At 36.3% G+C, this 18,664-nt stretch overlaps 4 protein-coding genes across 8 annotated transcripts in view; 2 read left to right on the forward strand and 2 right to left on the reverse strand.

Annotated features, from left to right (window-relative positions):
• LOC120261051 (probable beta-D-xylosidase 7) overlaps window positions 1–946 on the forward strand; it is a 5,458-nt gene extending 4,512 nt beyond the window's left edge. The window contains 1 exon segment of the mRNA XM_039268720.1: window positions 135–946. Within this exon segment, the coding sequence (XP_039124654.1) occupies window positions 135–724 (590 nt within the window). The 3' untranslated portion in view covers window positions 725–946.
• Window positions 1–3,270, reverse strand: part of LOC120261052 (pentatricopeptide repeat-containing protein At2g29760, chloroplastic-like) — a 4,517-nt gene extending 1,247 nt beyond the window's left edge. The window contains exons 1-2 of one of the 4 annotated variants that reach the window (XM_039268724.1): window positions 1,669–3,270; window positions 1,415–1,504 (exon numbers count right to left, since the gene is read on the reverse strand). In XM_039268724.1, the coding sequence (XP_039124658.1) occupies window positions 1,728–3,233 (1,506 nt within the window). In that variant the 5' untranslated portion in view covers window positions 3,234–3,270 and the 3' untranslated portion in view covers window positions 1,415–1,504; window positions 1,669–1,727. Of the gene's footprint in view, window positions 1–1,414 lie in introns of all 4 variants that reach the window. The other 3 variants (XM_039268723.1, XM_039268722.1, XM_039268721.1) reach the window with 3 other exon arrangements.
• Window positions 3,271–4,556: 1,286 nt separating this feature from the next.
• Window positions 4,557–16,153, reverse strand: LOC120262445 (cyclin-T1-4-like). 2 transcript variants are annotated; one of them, XM_039270551.1, is made up of 7 exons: window positions 16,080–16,153; window positions 14,772–14,929; window positions 5,687–5,821; window positions 5,350–5,525; window positions 5,111–5,262; window positions 4,958–5,009; window positions 4,557–4,875 (listed from the first exon to the last, which is right to left on the reverse strand). In XM_039270551.1, coding segments are annotated over exons 3-7 (429 nt in total). In that variant the 5' UTR covers window positions 5,735–5,821; window positions 14,772–14,929; window positions 16,080–16,153; the 3' UTR covers window positions 4,557–4,874. The 2 variants fall into 2 exon arrangements, with proteins under 2 accessions (XP_039126485.1, XP_039126484.1); XM_039270550.1 differs by having other exon boundaries at window positions 4,557–5,009.
• On the forward strand, window positions 7,776–13,013 carry LOC120262446. The gene is made up of 2 exons (XM_039270552.1): window positions 7,776–9,382; window positions 12,214–13,013. The coding sequence occupies exon 1, from the start codon at window positions 8,015–8,017 to the stop codon at window positions 8,708–8,710; it is 696 nt and encodes a 231-aa protein (XP_039126486.1). The 5' UTR covers window positions 7,776–8,014; the 3' UTR covers window positions 8,711–9,382; window positions 12,214–13,013.
• Window positions 16,154–18,664: the final 2,511 nt, after the last annotated feature.

Below are 18,664 nucleotides of genomic sequence, written 5' to 3' on the forward strand. Positions count from 1 at the left end.
ATATGTTCAGAAACCATAAAGTGATGCTATGCTTTAAGCTGGATTCAGTCCTTGCTCATGATTCATGACTTTGTTATACCATTCTAGGCCTTCTGTTTTAAGCAAAAACTTCATTGGCTTTGCTGCTTTTACAGGTGGGAGATTACCTGTTACTTGGTATCCTCAGGAATTCACCAAGGTGCCAATGACCGATATGAGGATGAGGGCAGACCCAGCCACAGGATACCCAGGGCGCACCTATAGGTTCTACACTGGCACACCAGTTTTCAAGTTTGGTTTTGGCCTGAGCTACTCCAAATTCTCTTATGAGTTTGTATCTGTTGCTACCGAAGGCTCTGTTTACTTGAACAAATCTGTTAATCTCCTTGACCTCAAGAAAACCAGTGGTAATAGTTATGACACTATGAAGATCGGTTCTAAAGCTTGCAAAAATCTAAAATTCTCTGCCGTGGTTGGAGTTAAGAATCATGGACCTATGGCTGGAAGGCATCCTGTGATGCTATTCAAGCGTTCATCTAGTACCTTGCAGGGAAGACCAATGGAGCAATTGATCAGGTTCAAGAGTGTGCAGCTGGATGCTGGCGAAGAAGCTAATGTTGAGTTCATTATGAATCCCTGTAAGCATCTTGGTAGAACTGAAGTGGATGGTGCTAAAGTTCTAGATGAAGGGTCTCACTTCCTGGTGGTGGGAGAAAAGGAGTATGAGTTAAGCATCATAGCTTAACTCTATTAAGGGTCAGCTTTAAAGGATTCATGGATGGAGTTCACAGAGAAATAAAGATGGGACTTCATTCATACAGATTGTTCTTTTTCAAAGCATCTAATATATTGACAAAGCATAAAATGGCAATATGTCCATGAAGTGTTCTATGATGTCATTTTAAGAAAATGCTTCTTCTTTTGTCTTTTGCAAAGTAGCAGTAAGTTGGATAGTTTTGCAAATCAATGTGTGAATGGATCTACAAACTACCCAGAAACAAGCTGACCAACTGATTTCTGCTAACACACCGATCTATATATCTACATTTCACCTGAGTCATTGACAAGTTGAGGATGTGCAGTAATGAGATCTTGATATGAGAAGGAAGGTTTCCATACTGAACGTGAGACTCTAATTGAATTATAACAAAATATAATCAGATAAATGTATGCATAATATATAGATTAAATTTGCACAGTTTAACATATCCAAAGCTGCAACAAGCAGATAAAAATCATCCAAATATAAAATACAGCTTCATAAAAACAACAATTACCTGCCAGCTCCATGATATTTACGGACAACCTCACAACTGAAGTATACCATAGATTGAACAATGTAAACAATATACAGTAGATGATTGCTATCCAAAATTTAAAATATGCAATAAACGAATTTTGAGTTTGAGTAACAACAAAAGGTAAGCAATGGCACCTATTAGAGGAGAATGCTTAGCAGCTAGTATAGGCACTTTGCCTTCAGCTTGTGCTTTTAATTCAGAGGCTTCTGGGTTCTTTGTTAGTTCTGCTGCATACACCAAGTCACTTCAGCTTTTTAAATGAAATTATAAATTATTTACAGTGAAATCAGAAGTATAATTATGCGGTATACTCTAACATTCTTTGCAAAAGTATAGCAGCAGCATCAATCAGAGCATTCTCATACCATGCATTCTTAATGATCCTCACATTTTCATTGCAGGATAGCCTGGTCCCTGGTGTGGAGTTATCAATGTATATTATCAGATCTATAAAACAACAAGGTTCCCCTCATCCTCCATTTGATTGTGTAGTTCAATCAAGCTAAAACCTGGTTTCTTTTGAATCCAACCTTCCATCATTTCCCTAATCCTCCGAGCATCATTCCACATCCCCTTCGATGCGTAAATATTTGCAAGAAGAACATAATCCCCACAATGATGTGTTCCAAGCTCGAGCAAATTCCTAACTGCAACCTCAGCTAATTTAACATCTAGATTTAATCTGCATGCGCTGAGCAGTGCCCTCCAAACAACAGCATTTGCTCGAACGTCCATTGAATATATGAACTCAAGGGATTCCTTAAGACGGCCAGCTCTGCCAAAAAGATCAATCATGCAACCGTAATGCTCAATTCTGGGAACAATGCTGTATTCTTTTATCATAGAATAAAAATATTGCAACCCTTGTTCTACCAATCCAGCATGGCTGCAAGCACATAGGACACCCACAAAGGTCACTCCATCAGGCCTCACACCATACCTCTGCATCAATGAGAACAACTGAAGCGCATCTTCTGTTTGCCCATGAATGGCAAGCCCTCCGATCATCGAGGTCCATGCTGTGGCATCCTTCTCGTGCATCAAATCAAAAACCTCTTTCGATTTCGCGATGCACCCGCATTTCGAGTACATATCAATCAGTGCAGTCCCTATTTTTACATTAACATCACGAAATCTCTCTTTTATGTATAAATGTATCTTCTTTCCGATCTCAAGCTCACCCAAATTAGCACAAGCACTTACCACACAAACTATTGTCAGCTCATCTGGAATCAGCCCTGACATTTCCAAGTCTTTGAAAATTCGAAGAACATCATAGTAGCAGCCATTGTGGACATGCCCTCCAATGAGTGCATTCCAAACACCAACATCCTTAATCCGCATTTCATCAAACACCTTGAGGCTGAACTCCAAGCACCCACATTTGGCATACATGTCTATAAGACAAGTCCCTACAAAAAGCTCTCGTTCAAATTGCATGACGCTTTTCTTCACAAAACCATGAACTTGCCTCCCCAGAGAAAAATCCTTCGCACCGCCACAAGCTGAGAGGACGCTAATCACAGTCACAGCAGTAGGCGCAACTCCAGCTGACCACATTCGATCAAACAGTTTCAAAGCATCATCCAGGAGATCATTCTGGACGTAGCCCGAGAGCATCGCATTCCAAGCAATGACATCAGGGGAGAAGAACAAGCTGAAGAGTTTTCGAGCGGAGTCGATGTCTCCACATGAAGCGTAGGTGTGCAAGGTGGTATTAGCGACGAAGGCATTGGACAAGGTGTTGGTTTTGACCGTAAGGGCATGGATAGTCCTGGCCGAGAAATGGGCACGCGCGCGGCCGCAAGCCTTGAGCGCGGAGGCGTAGGTGAAGGTGTCAGGCCGGGAGGGGGGCGAGCGGAGCATTTGGACGAACAGGTGGAGGGCATGGGTTGGGGTGGGACTGAGAGAGAGCTTTCTTATGAGAGTGTTCCAACGGATGGCGACGTGCATGGGTAGTAATGGGTAGTAAGTAGGTCTAGGTTCGCATGGTGAGTCTCAAAATCTTAGTTTTTGGTTTTAGATCCACTAACATAAATATGATTGGAGTGTTGAAATTGTTTGGTTATATGTCAAAATACTATATATCCCATTTTTTATTATAATATTAAAAAATAATCTATAGATTGTTAATTTATGTTCTTTTATAAACATTAGTAGATTACATAGATGGCATTTCACTCACATGAAGATCAATCTTCTATTGTCATTCATAACTTACAAATTTATGAATGTGCAATGATCAATTATTTGATCAAAATCTGCAATAGTTCCACTTTAATATTCACTGTTCAATCTTATTTTGACACTTTCAAAACAAACATTAACAAACAACTAAACATCTTATCTAACCTACATTAACATAAGTACAAATGAAAGGTGCTATCTCATGCATGTTTATTATTCTTCTTTTATATATATATATATATATATATATCACTCTCCTATTCATTCTCATTTTTATACATGTGTGCATATATATAGAAAGGCATGTCCCCTGATGATGTATCTAAATTTAAAATTTAGGAACTCCAAATAATAATAGTTAGATTTTTATTTAATATTATTATTCATGTGTATATAATACCTGATAATAGTTAACAATATTCATTATTATCAATATTCGCAATGATTAACGATATCTGATGATATAGCAATTTAATGATACCATCAAACGCACCTAGATATTAAAAACTTAAACTCATACCCAGAAAATTTATACTATATATATATCAATTCATCTGCAATTATTTTTACATAATTCTTTTAATATTTTTATCTAAACCATTTATAAAATAAACTATTTTTAAACCCATTTATTTTAATTAAAAAATTTTAAAAATTAAATAACATTAAATAATAGAAAAAATTTTAATAAACAACCACTATTTAGTATAGTGATATGTTACTAGGATAGTGAATGGGCAGATCTAAGATTGAATTCTTGGGTTGGCAATACTGTATATACATTATAGTAAACTATATAATTATTGTAAAACTACTGTAAATTCACTGTTGTGGAAAGATATCATTTCTCTACCTTTCAAGGTTACATGAAAAAAAGATTTATTAACTCAATTTAGTTCCCAAAATATCTTCTGGATGTGTATCCTTTGAGGGGTGGCACTTGTTGCCTTTGTAAAAAAACAGCTATCACCCCTACCACAAGAGAGTCCGTAATCTTTATTTCAAATTTTCTCCCCAGTGCCCAGTCCAAAATTTAGGTTTTAAATATTTGCCTTACACGCATTTATTTATTTATTTTTAAAATCTCATTCACAAACAACCCAGGCATGTACAAGTCTCCTAATTCAGGACAAACAAAATCCTATATTGTTTTTTAATCTGTTGTAGATGACTACAGAGCAATGTCATTCTGTATATTTTTTTTTTCTCTTGCAGTTAGTTGTAGATGACAATATAGTAACATCATTCTATACAGTATGCCCTTTCCTTTTCTGACAAAATTTATACAGCAAATGTACCTCTGCTTAACTTCGTCGACATTCATGGCTGACTTGGCTCTACACCTGTATTCAGTCGCTTGCTAATCCAAAAGAATAATGCCATCAATCATTGCCAATGTTCATTCATTCTGATGACACCTTGAAACATACTCCATCCAACTTAAGAAGGAATTTTTTTCTAAACATGAACTCACATCAAGAACTACTTACCATACAATGATGTTACTCAAATCGCGCATCTCTTCCACTTGCTGGCAAATATCTGGATAGGAAAAAAAATCTAAAATTTGCAGGAGAAACAATAAAATAGTACATCATGATCATTGATGTTTGTCTCACAAAAAACCTCTCAAGAAGTGATACCTGAAAATTGCTGGTAGGTTACATGGAATTCTTCAATCCATCCAATGTCAGAATCAGACACGTCCCAATTTTTCAAAATCACAGAGGAAATATGGAGAGCTGCTACAGCAAGATAATGTGGTTCAAACTGCATGTAAAGTGATGTCTGCAGCCTACATGGTGTAGAAAAGAAAATTAAAGTAAAACTTCCCTCATAGGTATAAAGATGAGAGTAGCAGTCTATCAGATGTTTAGCATACCAATCTCTCAGTAAACTCCATGCAGTTGGAGCAAGCCAACTTGCAACATCATCAAATTTTTTTAAGGCACTGACAAGGGTAGGATACGGAAGTGCCACATCCAAATCACAGTCGAGTGTGTCAAGAACAAGTAATTCTGCTCGTCTTATGAGTTCCTTCTCCTGTTCAAGCACTTCCTGGTATAAAACAGGATCATCAGATTTTGGGAGATAAGCAGAGAAATGCAGTCACTAGTTCAGAGAGATAAGATCAAGCATCAAGACAGAATAAAAACGGCAGTGATTGCAGGTGACAAAATTTTGGCAGCAATAATTAATATAAAATTGCATCAGAATACCTTATGCTTAATTCTAAGTGCAGCAACTGGATTCTTTTTATGTATCATCACAAATGAAAAATTAGTGATTTCTTCCAATGAGCGGGGAGTTCCTGTGGTTTTAGTTGCAAGTAGCAAGCAAGCAATAGCTATTGCCTGCAGATAAAATATACTTCCATTAACAATCAGATATTCCCCACGACAAAAACATCAAATTCAGGTGTATATTTTCTTATCCCCCTAGTCCACCGTTTTTGCCTTAATTCTAACCAAGGCCATAAAAAAAACATAACATTTGGATAGGTTTCATTGCCATCACCCAACATTGATGTTCAAAGACATACATATAATTTAAGGCATTGTGCAAAAATGTTAACTTAGAATACTGACTTAATGACAGATTAATAGTAGTAAGAGTTAAATGACATTGCAGGATTTCCTCGAACTTTCAGATGGCCGGCTACTGACAAAGCTGAACCTAAGGTGTGGATGTAAACAAAAAGGATTTTAAAGGTGTCCGTGTAATTAAAGATTTTCTAAGGGTATATAATATATATGCATGAGAACTACTTTGGATAAGTAAATATAAAACAGCTAACGAAATAAAGGAAGACAGGATCAAAGAACTAAATGAACCAAGAAATTTCCCAAACTCCAGGATTAAACGCAAGCATGAATAACAAGAGTGTATACATGCATGAAAACTAGTTTACACAGATTAATGTACAATAGATAAATAAAACAAGAAATATTCACCAACACCATATTAGAAAGAGAAAAAGGAAAAACTCACTGGATAGGCAGTCAATCATCCAAAGAGTGCCCAAATAGGAAAGAAGGATAGCAAAAATGTAGTGCTGAACACCATGTCATAAGTGTTGAAACTAATGCAGCAAAGCAGGAAAAGAATAACAGGAAACAAGTAATCTGCATTTGGCTATGAATGGGTGATGTGCAAATCATCTAGTTCCACAACCCCACTTCTAATCTAATAAACTCCAACCATGAATAAATGAAAGTCAATATCTAGATCAAACTAAAGCATATAGCAAAACATCAAGCTTAATAATATGCTACAAGAAATAGAAGTAGTCATCGACCATTTCCTCGAAGATAAAAATCAAAATTTTGATCATATTTTGTCACAAAAAAGTTCATGGCAAAATGAACGAAGACAAAGCACTTTCTGTTTAAGCAGTCAATTTCTTTTTTTCTTTTCTTACTCTTTTTTGTTTTGTTTTGTTTTTCTTTGGTTTTTTTCCCCTCTTTTTGGTCTTTGAGTAGGAAACATAATTTAGACATTTTCACGAAAAACAGTGCGTTGAAAATGTTAAAATACAATTTGAGCTGTTAAATAACCCCTTATGTTTTACTCCAGTTAATACTTGATAATTGTCTCAGTCAACATGACAGGACAGGAACATAACACATGTCATCTCTCTCGAAAAGATCATAATGGAAATACATCGGCTGCAATACAAACCTCCATATGGCATTAAGAAGATGTAGGTTATTTAACCCTTGAGATTTAACTAGTTCCTTGCAGTCAAATGGAAGTAAAGGCTTAATCAATGTTCTCAGCAAATGGAATGTTTGTTTGGTAGTGCTCTAGAGAGCTCTACCTGATTCTGGACATCACCCTTGCTTTCCTCCTCCCTGCTTTTTTAGTAGCTTCCGCCTCCCCCCTTGCCATGGCAAGCGGGGGCCAACCTCCCCCTCCCCCACAAAAGTCCTGGTCCAAAATAGCTTCTTCTCTAACTCAGTCCTTGGACCACTCTCCTCTCCATAATGCTCAGCTTCTAAGCAAACTTAAAGCAACTACTACCAGCTTCGTCCGGTTGGACAAGGATGCCATCAGCCGTGGTCGTATGAAGTTCCAGTACGCTCTATATGGAAAGCTGTTTGGTAAATCCCCCCTTTCGAGCAAGTCAAGACGTCTCTTCTTGCTAAATGGAATAATCTTGGTGAGATTTTCATATCCGATCTTCCAAATGGGTTTTTATTGATCAGATGTTCTACTGAACAAGCGATGCATCGACTTCTTCTTGAGGGGACTTGGTCCGTGAATGGGATTATGCTTCAACTGTCTCCATGTAAACCCTTCTTCGAGCCAAGCTTAACTCTGCTGTAATTTGGGTTCAGTTCCACAACTTGCCAATCGAATGTTGGGATGGAGAAACTCTTGAGACTATTGCTAGCAATTTTGGAAATCTCATTAAAGTGGATGAATTTACATCCACGCTGGCTAGATCTAAATATGCTCAAGTTTGTATTGAAATAGATTTATCTAAACCTCCCTGCCGTGGATTTTGGATTAGTGACAATTCTCACAAAGTGTTCGTTGTTGTGATGTACGAGCGATTACCGACCTTTTGTTACAATTGTGAGCTTATCGGTCATGGAAGTAATTCGTGCACTCGATCCTCGTCGTTCGGGGCCAGTGAGATCTCTTTACCCTCTCATGAAGAACGACTGCCGGTAGAGAGAGCCATCCAAGTCTCGCACGACGCCAATCAACGCAGGGATACTTCAGACCCTATATTCGTCCCTTGCTCTGAGGATAAACTGGAAACAGATTTCGGGCCTCGGCTTCTGGTGTCCCGCTGGCGTGGCCGTGCCCGGGGTCGTGGCGGTGGTGCAGTTCATGCCACTCATGTGACCCCGCGAACAACAGCCGGTTCAGATACCGAATTCACTGAGTCCCGAGGCACCGCCTCTCACAGCTTACGTGGTAGATCCCGGTTCGTTGGGAGAGGGCGGTCCTCCACTATTCATGCTCCTCACGCTCCCCCAAGCTCTGATGCCGTAACAACCCCACTCATCCACTCTCCCATTGCAAATCTAGCCGTTAATCAAAGCAACGAGATCATCACCGCCCACATTGAAAATAACCCCTCAAATCTTGTACAACCTTTATCTGATTCTCCTAATCCCCAGGCTTCTCTTCTGAACGACTCCTCCACTCAAATCATCCCATTTAGCGGTTCTCGAGACAGTCCATCGCCTAACTTACCCTCTCAAATCACTCCTTCTCACAACCCCTGAGTCGCACAGCTAGACACCTCCTCTCGACCCACTTCCCCTCGCCCCATCCTTCGAACATCTATTCCAGTTGTCCCCCTTAACACTTCATCTTCTGGACACCTGCATGGTTCTCTTGTAGCAACAGTCTCCTCTGCCCTTAAATCCAGTGAGATGGAGGAGGATAATGGAGAAAACGATGATTCATCTGAAGAAGAAGACGAAGAGATGCTTGATGAGGAAGACGGGCCCGACGACTCTATGACGCTGGTTCAATATCAAGCGGAAATCAGACGAGATGCCCTCATCAAAAAAGGGTCACATACTAATGAGATTTCGCCAAAAAAAGGCAGGGTAAAAACCGAGAGCTCTTGTACCTGAGAATTCAGTGTTCATCCTGTAGTCTTCCCGTTCACAAGGAAGTTTCTTTCTTTTTCTTTAAATTTGTTTACCATGAATTCAGCTAAAATTCTCTATTGGAACTGTAGGGGTATCTCCGCTGGGGATACTTCTCGGATTCTCAAACTCATCAAAACGCTTAAGCCTTTCTTGGTTTGTCTTGTCGAAACTCGCGGCAACTCCGATCGGGTTAATCGTTTTTGTAAGAAAATTCCTAGGCACTGGGAATGGGCTTTTGTTCTCACCGAGGGTTTTTCTGGTGGTATTTTCATCCTGTGGAGCTCGTCCATAAGCCAGGTCACTCCTATTGCAGTCTCTCATTGTGCTTTACATGTTGTGGTTTCCACTACGTTTTCTAAACCTTTTATCATTTCAATAGTTTATAACTCTTCTCGGTGTTTTAATCAACATTTTCTTTGGCATGAACTTTCTAAACTCTCTCACCTTAGACTCCCTTGGCTCATCCTGGGAGATTTTAACTCTATTCTTCCCAGGATTGAGCACAAAGGTGGGACTTTCTTTTATTATTGTCGTAAATTACGTTTTTCAATGATTTTATCGATAGTAATAATCTCGTGGACTTAAAATACATCGGTTCCCCTTACACCTGGTGCAACAATCAACATGGCTCAGCTCGTCGCTGGGCCAGACTTGATCACTGCCTGGTAAACTTTGAGTGGAACGATATATTTAAGTCATATACTCTTTCTTATCTCAATCGTTCCTTTTCGGATCATTCCCCTCTTTTTCTAACTGTCAACTTTCTTTCAATTCATAAAAAGAAAATTTTCCGGTTTGAAAACTTTTGGATTGATTATCTAGGCTATCACAATAGTGTCCGTGAAGCCTAGAATTTCTCTCCTCATGGTAACCTCATGCATGTGCTCACTCATTTCCTCTCTCGCACTCGTTCTAAACTTAATAACTGGTGTCTCTCTGGTGTTAATAATTTGGATGCCGCCATTTCTAAAACTAAAGCTGAGATAGGTAATCTGGAGCTCTCCGATTCTGACCCCAGTGCTCATTCTGTTCTGCCTGAGCTTTATGCCAAACTTACTGCTTTGCAGCGCCAGAGCAGTTTTGGATGGTGATAAAAATACTAGCTTTTTCCATGCTCTTTTCCGTACTCGTTCTCATTCCAATTTCATTTCTCAGATTGAAGATTTTAATTGTAATGTTTTTAGTGATCCCTCAGGCATTGATCAAGCTTTCATGAATTTCTATCAAAGCCTCTGGAACGGCCCTTCCAACACTATGTCAAACATAACCGAAGCCCTTCCTCCTGATCTTCCCAGACCCTCAGACTCTGATAGTGCTTAGCTCATTGGGAAAATCACCATGGAGGAAGTTTACCTCACTCTCCTTGACCTCCTCCCAGGTAAGTCCCCTGGTCCTGATGGCTTCCATGATGAGTTTTACAAATCTGTTTGGCCTATTATCGGTGCTCATCTTTTTGAAGCTATCCAACATTTTTTTAAAACCTCCTTCATGCCTTCCTCCTGGGGTAAAACTTATATTGCCCTCATCCCTAAAAAAGATAATCCTAAACTTTTCTCTGATTTCCGTCCGATCTCCTTGTGCAATGTTTTTTTTATAATTATTTCGAAGCTTCTTGCCAATAGATTAAAAAAAGTCATTCCCATTCTTATCGGTCGGGAACAAGTGGGTTTTGTGGCTAATCACTGCTCTTTTGATAATATAATTACTGTGCAAGAGGTTGCTCATTTGATTGAAATGATACCTATAGCCCCCCTAGGATGATTCTCAAATTAGACATTGAAAAAGCGTACGATACCCTTAATTGGAGAGCAATTCTTGCCATTCTTGCCAAAATGAATTTTCCTTCACTTTGGATTTCTTAGATCACTTCTTGTCTTCAGTCTTGTTCCTTTGCTTTGCTCGTTAATGGTAGACCTACTCCTTGGTTCTCTTCCTCCCGAGGAGTTCGTCGGGGAGACCCCATTTCCTCTTACTTATTTATTCTTGTTTCTCAAACCCTTACTACTATGCTTAATTTTAGTCTTCAGAACAATCTTGTCCCTAGTTTTAACAGTAATTTGCAGCATAATTTTAATCATCTTATGTACGTAGACGATTTGATTTTAATCACTCAGGCCTCTCGTAAGGTGGCTAGAAATATTCAGCTCTGTTTATCCTTGTATGCTAGCATTACTGGTCAGCATCCCAATTACTTTAAATCTCAAGTTTTTTTCCCATCTTGGTTTAATAAACATGTTTTAAAAAGAATTTGTTCTATTCTAAATCTTAGACAAGCCTTCTTCCCTTTTAAGTACTTAGGTGTGTTCATCTCTCCCAAGAGAATTACTTCCCCAACCTTTCCGCCAATGGTGGATAAAGTCAGAAGAATCTCTACTAAATGGGCTAATTTTCACCTTACTCCAGCTGCTAAAACGATCTTGATTAATTCTGTTCTTCTCTCCGTTTCGGTTTACACTTTGACAGTCTATCCTATACCTAATTTAATTCTGTCTGATTTTCCAAAGCTGTTAGAAAATTTTTTTGGAGTAGGAATGGCAATGGAACGGGCATCCATAATGTGAGTTGGAACATTTTAATAGAAGGTAAGTCTGAGGGAGGCTTAGGTATTAAAAATCTTGCTCTTGCCAAACATTCACTTATGTCCAAACATATCTTCAAGTATTTAAACAATCATGACAGTTTGTGGGTGGAAATCTTGATCGATAAATATGGGAAAATTAATTTTTGGCATGATGGCGTGCCCGCTAAGTGCTCCTGGTTTTTCCGTGGTTTATGTAATTCTGCAGCCTTTATTAAGCATTATTGTAAAATTAATTCAATTAATCTAGCGAGCACTTCTCTCCTATGGGGCCCTTGGTTTTTTGATATACCTGTTGCCCTCAAACCCACGTATCTCAATATGGATGCCAATATTAATCAGATTCATCTCTCTGACCTTGTCCATGGTGATCAGTGGGATCTTCAGGGTCTTAATTTTCTCTTTGGCAATCCCATTGAACACTTTGACAAGAACATTTATTTTATTGATCATAACTCGGATAATCACTGGATTTGGATGCCTAAATCTTTTTGTCCTAAAATATCATCAGCAGTTTATTACTTCTTGAATTGACAATTTTCTACTTCAGAACAATGGGATGGGTGGATAATTCTTGTGTCTTCTGCGGGCTTCATCGTGAAACGATCGACCATTTAATGTATCAGTGCAATATAATCCATGGTGTCTGGGATCAAATCAATTCCAGGATGAACATGTCTATATTATTCACTAATGGATTCTCCTCTGGAAATTGGGTCATCGAGTTTGGCCAGTCTATGAACACATTAGCAATCATCGCGGCTGGTGCTGGGTACATATGGATTTGCCGTTGCAATGCAATATTTAAAAACATTCGTCCCAATTACTCTTCCATTGTGAACAGGGCAGCGACACATGTCCGTGATTTCTCCTTCAACACTAAAGACCCTCTTGGCAGAAAATTAATTTTAAACAATTTCTCTAGTGCTGACGGATACTTCATCTTCACTCGTGCAGCTTCAAATCACAATTTAGAGGTAAGATCGGTCGGTTTCTTCTTTTCTAATGCTACATACAAGATTTCTTTTGCAGGCTGTGTCTCTCAATGTATGCATGACAACTCCTCGGATGGAGTCCTGGCAAATCAGCAACCTTAATTTCTTATTGGATATGTGTTGTCGCCCCCGCATCCATATTATACCATTTTCTTGGGGAATGCCGGCAGCCAATCTGGCGTCCTTCGGCTTCCATCACCAGTACCTCAACCTGTTTCTTTTTGGAAAAGATCTTCCTTATTGGATCATGCACTCTTTTGTCAATAATGGGTTTACCTTCTAATTGTAGTTTCGTTTTCTTGTTCTTTTAGCCTCTGTAACTTCTTTAGCTTCTTTTTGGTTTCAATAAATTAGCTTCTCTGTTTGAGAAGTTCGTCAAAAAAAAAAAAAGTTCTCAGCAAATGAACAAATTAAAACTTAATTTACGTAATGTCTCAATCCTGTTTCTATGGAAAATATCCCCTGCTAAATAAAAAACTGCCAGTGACAGAGGAAACCATAGGCTGCTAATAATTGGCATTCATACTGGTTTAATAACGCAAGTCCTTCATCTAACAGAAAAAGAAAAAGGCATGACAATGCCAATACACAATTATGGTAAAACTTCAACAATAATAGGAAACAAGTTCTCACCTTAAAGTCATTCTTGGCAAGGGACAGACAAAGAAAAAATCGCTGACAAAGTATAATTGCAGTAGTTATTGTTTCCTGAGGTCCGCACTAAATAAACTTTCAAGAGTTCAATTAGTTACATAATGAAAAATCAAATCCTGTGTTCTCATAAACAGAGATAAGTGTGAAGTGGTAAAGCTACGATAGGCATATTAATAGCAATTGTGACCAAAAATTGAGCAAACCAATAAAGCCTTGACCCTATTCATCAACCTAAATGCATGCACCAGTTATCAGTTTCAAGAGGGACTAATCAAAAGCAGACAAATTGGAGTGCATAATTAGCGATTTGCGAAAATTAATGCAGAACTCAAAACATAAAACGGTGAACCTTGGTCATGTTAGGACCACAGGTGAACAAAGGGTGGTCTAATTATCAGCTGGTCTTCTACCAAAATGTAAATAAAATTAAAGATCTAGCAGTTAAAATTACAACGGCTGAATTTAAAATATCAAAAACAGTATCCCCAGAAGCAAAAGAGGGATAAACTTATACATAAACTTTCAAGCAGCCGCATAAAGCAACATGTAACTGAAAAAAAAAAAAGAAACTCTGGTACAATTGAGATGAAAAGTACGGCAACCACAAATACCCAAGCATTTACTATAGTCAAATATTTAAATTTAGGAGGATTGAAAATAATCCCATAACAATGTGCTCTCCTTCAAGTTTGTAGTAATTTTAACTGATTTTGTAATTTATTATTGAGAAGTAACCAAAGAATATACACAGAACCACATTCTTGGGTAAAGTTACAAACACATACAAGCAACATGCGATGATGCAAATGAAAATTATGATCCAACAGATAAAAAGGAATGCTACTCATCTCAATGCAATATGGATTTCTTTTTTATTTTGTTGGAAGAAGAAATTTCATGCAATATGTTTCTAGGGGTTAAATCCTTCCAAATACAATGTGCTCATATTAAGTATTACAGCACATTAAGGAACACATACATTAATTCATGCAAATCCCACATAGGAGTATTTTCCTAATAATGGGTAGATGGCATTTCACATGACAGGAAATTGAGATTGGTTCTCATAAGAAAATTGGCATAGCGCAGAGCTATTGCCAAAGAATTTCACGCAGAGTCTTGTTTTCTTCCAAATAAAACCACGACCTTCACATACAAATTTAGCTTCACTTATAATGACAATTACGGAAGGCTATCAAACTAGTAGAAAACAGAATGATGCTATTGATAAGGCCAAGAAATAACTACTTGTAAAAAATTATCGAAGATGTGTATTATTATAAAATTCTACCATGCCAATCTCAATTTTAGTGAAATGCTCTAATCAGCTAATAAAGTCATAGGCAAACCACCAATAATTTGTGGAATTCGTGTCTAAGAAAACCAGAAACCAACCAAATAATACCCAAGCCTTTCAATAAGAAAGGACAAGCATATAACAAACATATAGAGCACTCACAAGTGTAGGTGATTCCCTAAGTCCTGCAAAAGTTTACAGTAGCATTTCCGAATCTTGGTCTCTGTTGTCAAATTGACGCCATCTCTCCTAGAAGGAGTGTTCTCATCAATTTCCTTGCGTGTGAAATACCATCCAGGCTGAGAAGTACTAGGGTTCGCCTGCAATAATGCAGCTAAATCAATGTTCTTTTTCTGGTAAAAATATCAATGCTCTTTTTCAAACAAGATTTTCATCTTTTTTATTCTGAGATGCATTGAAGAGAAGTACCTCTTTGGTAATAAAATAATTGAAAGCTGAAGCCCATAGATGCACAAACCAAAAAAGGGGGAAAAAAAGAAAGAAAAAAGAGCAACTTGAGTGGCACAACATTTCAACAGAATAAATAATTGTGGTTAATATTACATGATTCTACAGAAAGGCAATGAGAGTCAATAATCATTTATAGCAATAGGTGTCACATATGCAATAGAGACTTAATAATCTGGCCGTCAGTTTCACGGTGAATGGACAAAATACTAGGCAACTAAACTCATCCAAGTTTGGGACTATGGGAGTGATCTACTGTGGCCACACCTATTTCCAAAAACGTGATTTTACCTGCTTTCATTCACAATCACTAGTGCATATGTCAAGAAATTTGTTGTGTGAAGGCATGCAATGAAGATAATGTTACTAAAGTAAGCCAATCATTCAAGGCATTAATACTAAAGTAGATTCTTAAATCTGTCAATCATTCAAAGAAAAGGCATGAAATAAAACCACACAAGCTATTCAACATCATCATCCAACTAGAATAACATTGAAAATGAATCACTCAGTCACAAAAACAAAAGCAAGAAAACAGATCAAGAAATCATAGGACTTTCAAATGCACGGGGCCTGATAACTTTTCAACAATTAAATTCAGAAACCTACAGATCCAAGAAAACCAGTGGCAGTACCATTGACCAAAATTTCAAGATTTTCACACCCCAAACTCATCAAATCCAAATTTCACAGATTATACGCCAAAGAACTAACATCAGCTTCCCACAAATCCAAGAAACACAAGCACAACACCTCGTATGCCCAATCCCAAAAAAAAACAAAAAACAAAAAAACATAATAAAGAAAAAAATTCCAACCCTAGAACTGATCAAACAATTAGAAAGCATAGAAACAAGCAGGGAACCTAATTTGATGAGAAAAGAAGCATAAAAGAATAAGAAAACAGTGAAATGTGCGCAATGGATCTATTCCAGAGGCCGAATTTGGATGGAGATAGAAGAGATTGGAAGTGAATGAGAGAATGGCGGAGAAGAAGCATACCATGCGGATGCGGTGGTTTCCGGTGACCGCGCCGGCGAATGTTTGCTGGGGATTGGGATCCATTTTGGTGGATAAGTGGGGCCTTACGCCAACCCTTCTCAAACTCCCGCCTTTTTTTTCTTTTGCCTCCAGATCAGAACCAATGGCCTGAATTCAACGGTCAGTGAAATTTCGGGGTATTTTATTTTTCAAAAATTATATGGGAAAAATTAAACTATATAAAAATAAATAAATATGTGAATAATAAAATTGACTGCCTAAGATGTTGAAAGCCATGTTGGGTTTTGTTGGGGGACTGCCTAAGATGTGGAAAGGCATGTTGGTGGTATTAGTACTATAGCAAAGTGTACTAGTTCATTTCCCATAAGTCATTAAATCATCAATATATTATAGTATTTATATATCTTTTTTATAACCCATTTATAGGGGACACAATGACAATATTTTGTTTAGTATAAAATATTATAACTATATATAATTTTTTTTTATAATGAGATATAAAAACTTTCTTACGAAAAAAAATAATAACGTATATTGGAGAGTTTCCTTCACCGTATGCCCAGTGTGCTTGTAATGTGGTCTTAGTTTTATTTAATAATTATTTGATGTGTGAACTTGAAAAAAATTGAAGTCACTTTAACTTTATATATTAATCATGTATTCTTCTTAAATTAACTTTAATGAAAACTAAGATGTAATGGGTAAGCTGTGGGCAGAGGAAATATATATATATATATATATATTCATGCCACCTAACAAAACCTACTTATTTTCACCGAAATGTCCTACAATGAATTATTAATATATCATATCAAATCAAAGCACTATTTCGGTGCAAGCACGTGAAATAATGAAATATGACCCAAACATAATAAATTATAGACATTAAATGCAACCTAAATATAATTAATCGATAAAGATTAAGGATGAATTTCATTATTAAAATATCACCCTTACAACTGAAAAATTAGTATTTATTTATTTTTTTAATTAGAGGTTGATGTAAGTAAGTTAGCATGTAAATTTATAAGCAAAAAATAATAATTACTACTAGATGTAAAATAGCATCAATGAGAAACTATTTCATGTTAGTTATTTTATTGGAAATGAAATAAAAAGGATCATAAAATTTTACCAAAAAATTTCAGACTAATAATATTAATATCAATTTTAATTATTATATAAAATTATTTTTTAAAGAAAATTGAATAGACCCCATATATTAAAGAAAGAGAGCACGAAAACATAAAAACGAATAAAAAGATGAACCATAAACTAAAAAATGAATGTGTACCTCGTTTCTGTTGTTTTTAATTGAAATGGTTTATCCACCTTTTCAATAAAAAAATCAAATCAAAAAAAAAGATGAATGATAAAAAATTCATCAAAAAGCTTAGTTGTTGTTCAATTATAAATTTTAAATAAAAAAAATATTGAATGGTAATAAAGCTCAAATTCTAAAAACAAGTCAAAAGAATAAAATCAATATATAATTTCAATGTTTCATTACAAAATAAAAATCAATTACAAGCGTCAATGCATGTATGATCAAGTTTAAAATAAAAATGGGATCAAGATAGGTGGCTTAGAACATTATTAATTAATCCCCTCACAACCAATCCACTTTCAACTTTGAATTATATAACACACAACTTTGACAAAGGCGATCAAAGAAAAACAAAAAAACAAAAACATATTCAGCAAATTCATAAATTCAACTCAACACTACAAAAAGGTTGCACGTCAAACGTTGACCTTTGTTTCATACCAAACCATGAAAACAAATATGTGAATAATAAAATTAAAAGGCAAACTATGGCAGTGGAAAAGTATGTGGTCATGGGAAGCCATCAGTATTGCGGCATCATTAATTACTCTGTGCAATATTGTTCACTCATTTTCAGTTAGGTTCACTATTTCACATGGTAAATTTTTAAGACATTGTTAAACCAGATGTATTATTATACATATTTGTTTTTTTTTCATAATCCACTTATGGACAGCAATTTTTATTTTTGTCAAAAATAAAAATAAAAACAAAATTTGATGACTTCACATCCTATTGATTAAAAAAACGTAATAGTCTAACAGGCTTTTGTGCTGTATAGGATATTATATTTAGATATATACTTTTTTAAAAAGTACAAAATAAAAAAAATAAGATAATAAATTATAAATCTTTGAAAGTTTTAAAACATTCCAACCAGACTCTCATATTTGAATTTATCAGATAATTTTTTTTTTAACAACCTACTTTTTAATTAATACAGCTCACCCCATCAATTTGTTTTATCTACAACATATATTTTCCGCTTAAAATATATAGTTTTTATTTAATATTGTTTGTTTTCGTTTCACTATATAAGTTTTCACTTAAAATATAGTACATTGTCTTTTAATATTTGACATTTTTGTTTAATATTATATGTTTTGCTTAAAAAACTAAGAGACATTTTCGTCAACATCAGTTACATTTATAACAGAAAATAAAATAATACACTATTTGAAAAAGAATGGACCTTCTGTGAATACTCAAATTCAGTAGCGTTTTTGACGAATAACCAAGTTCCAGAGGCATTATTTAT

This window comes from Dioscorea cayenensis, chromosome 5 (assembly GCF_009730915.1).
Source record: "Dioscorea cayenensis subsp. rotundata cultivar TDr96_F1 chromosome 5, TDr96_F1_v2_PseudoChromosome.rev07_lg8_w22 25.fasta, whole genome shotgun sequence".
In the NCBI taxonomy this organism is placed as follows: Eukaryota; Viridiplantae; Streptophyta; class Magnoliopsida; order Dioscoreales; family Dioscoreaceae; genus Dioscorea; species Dioscorea cayenensis.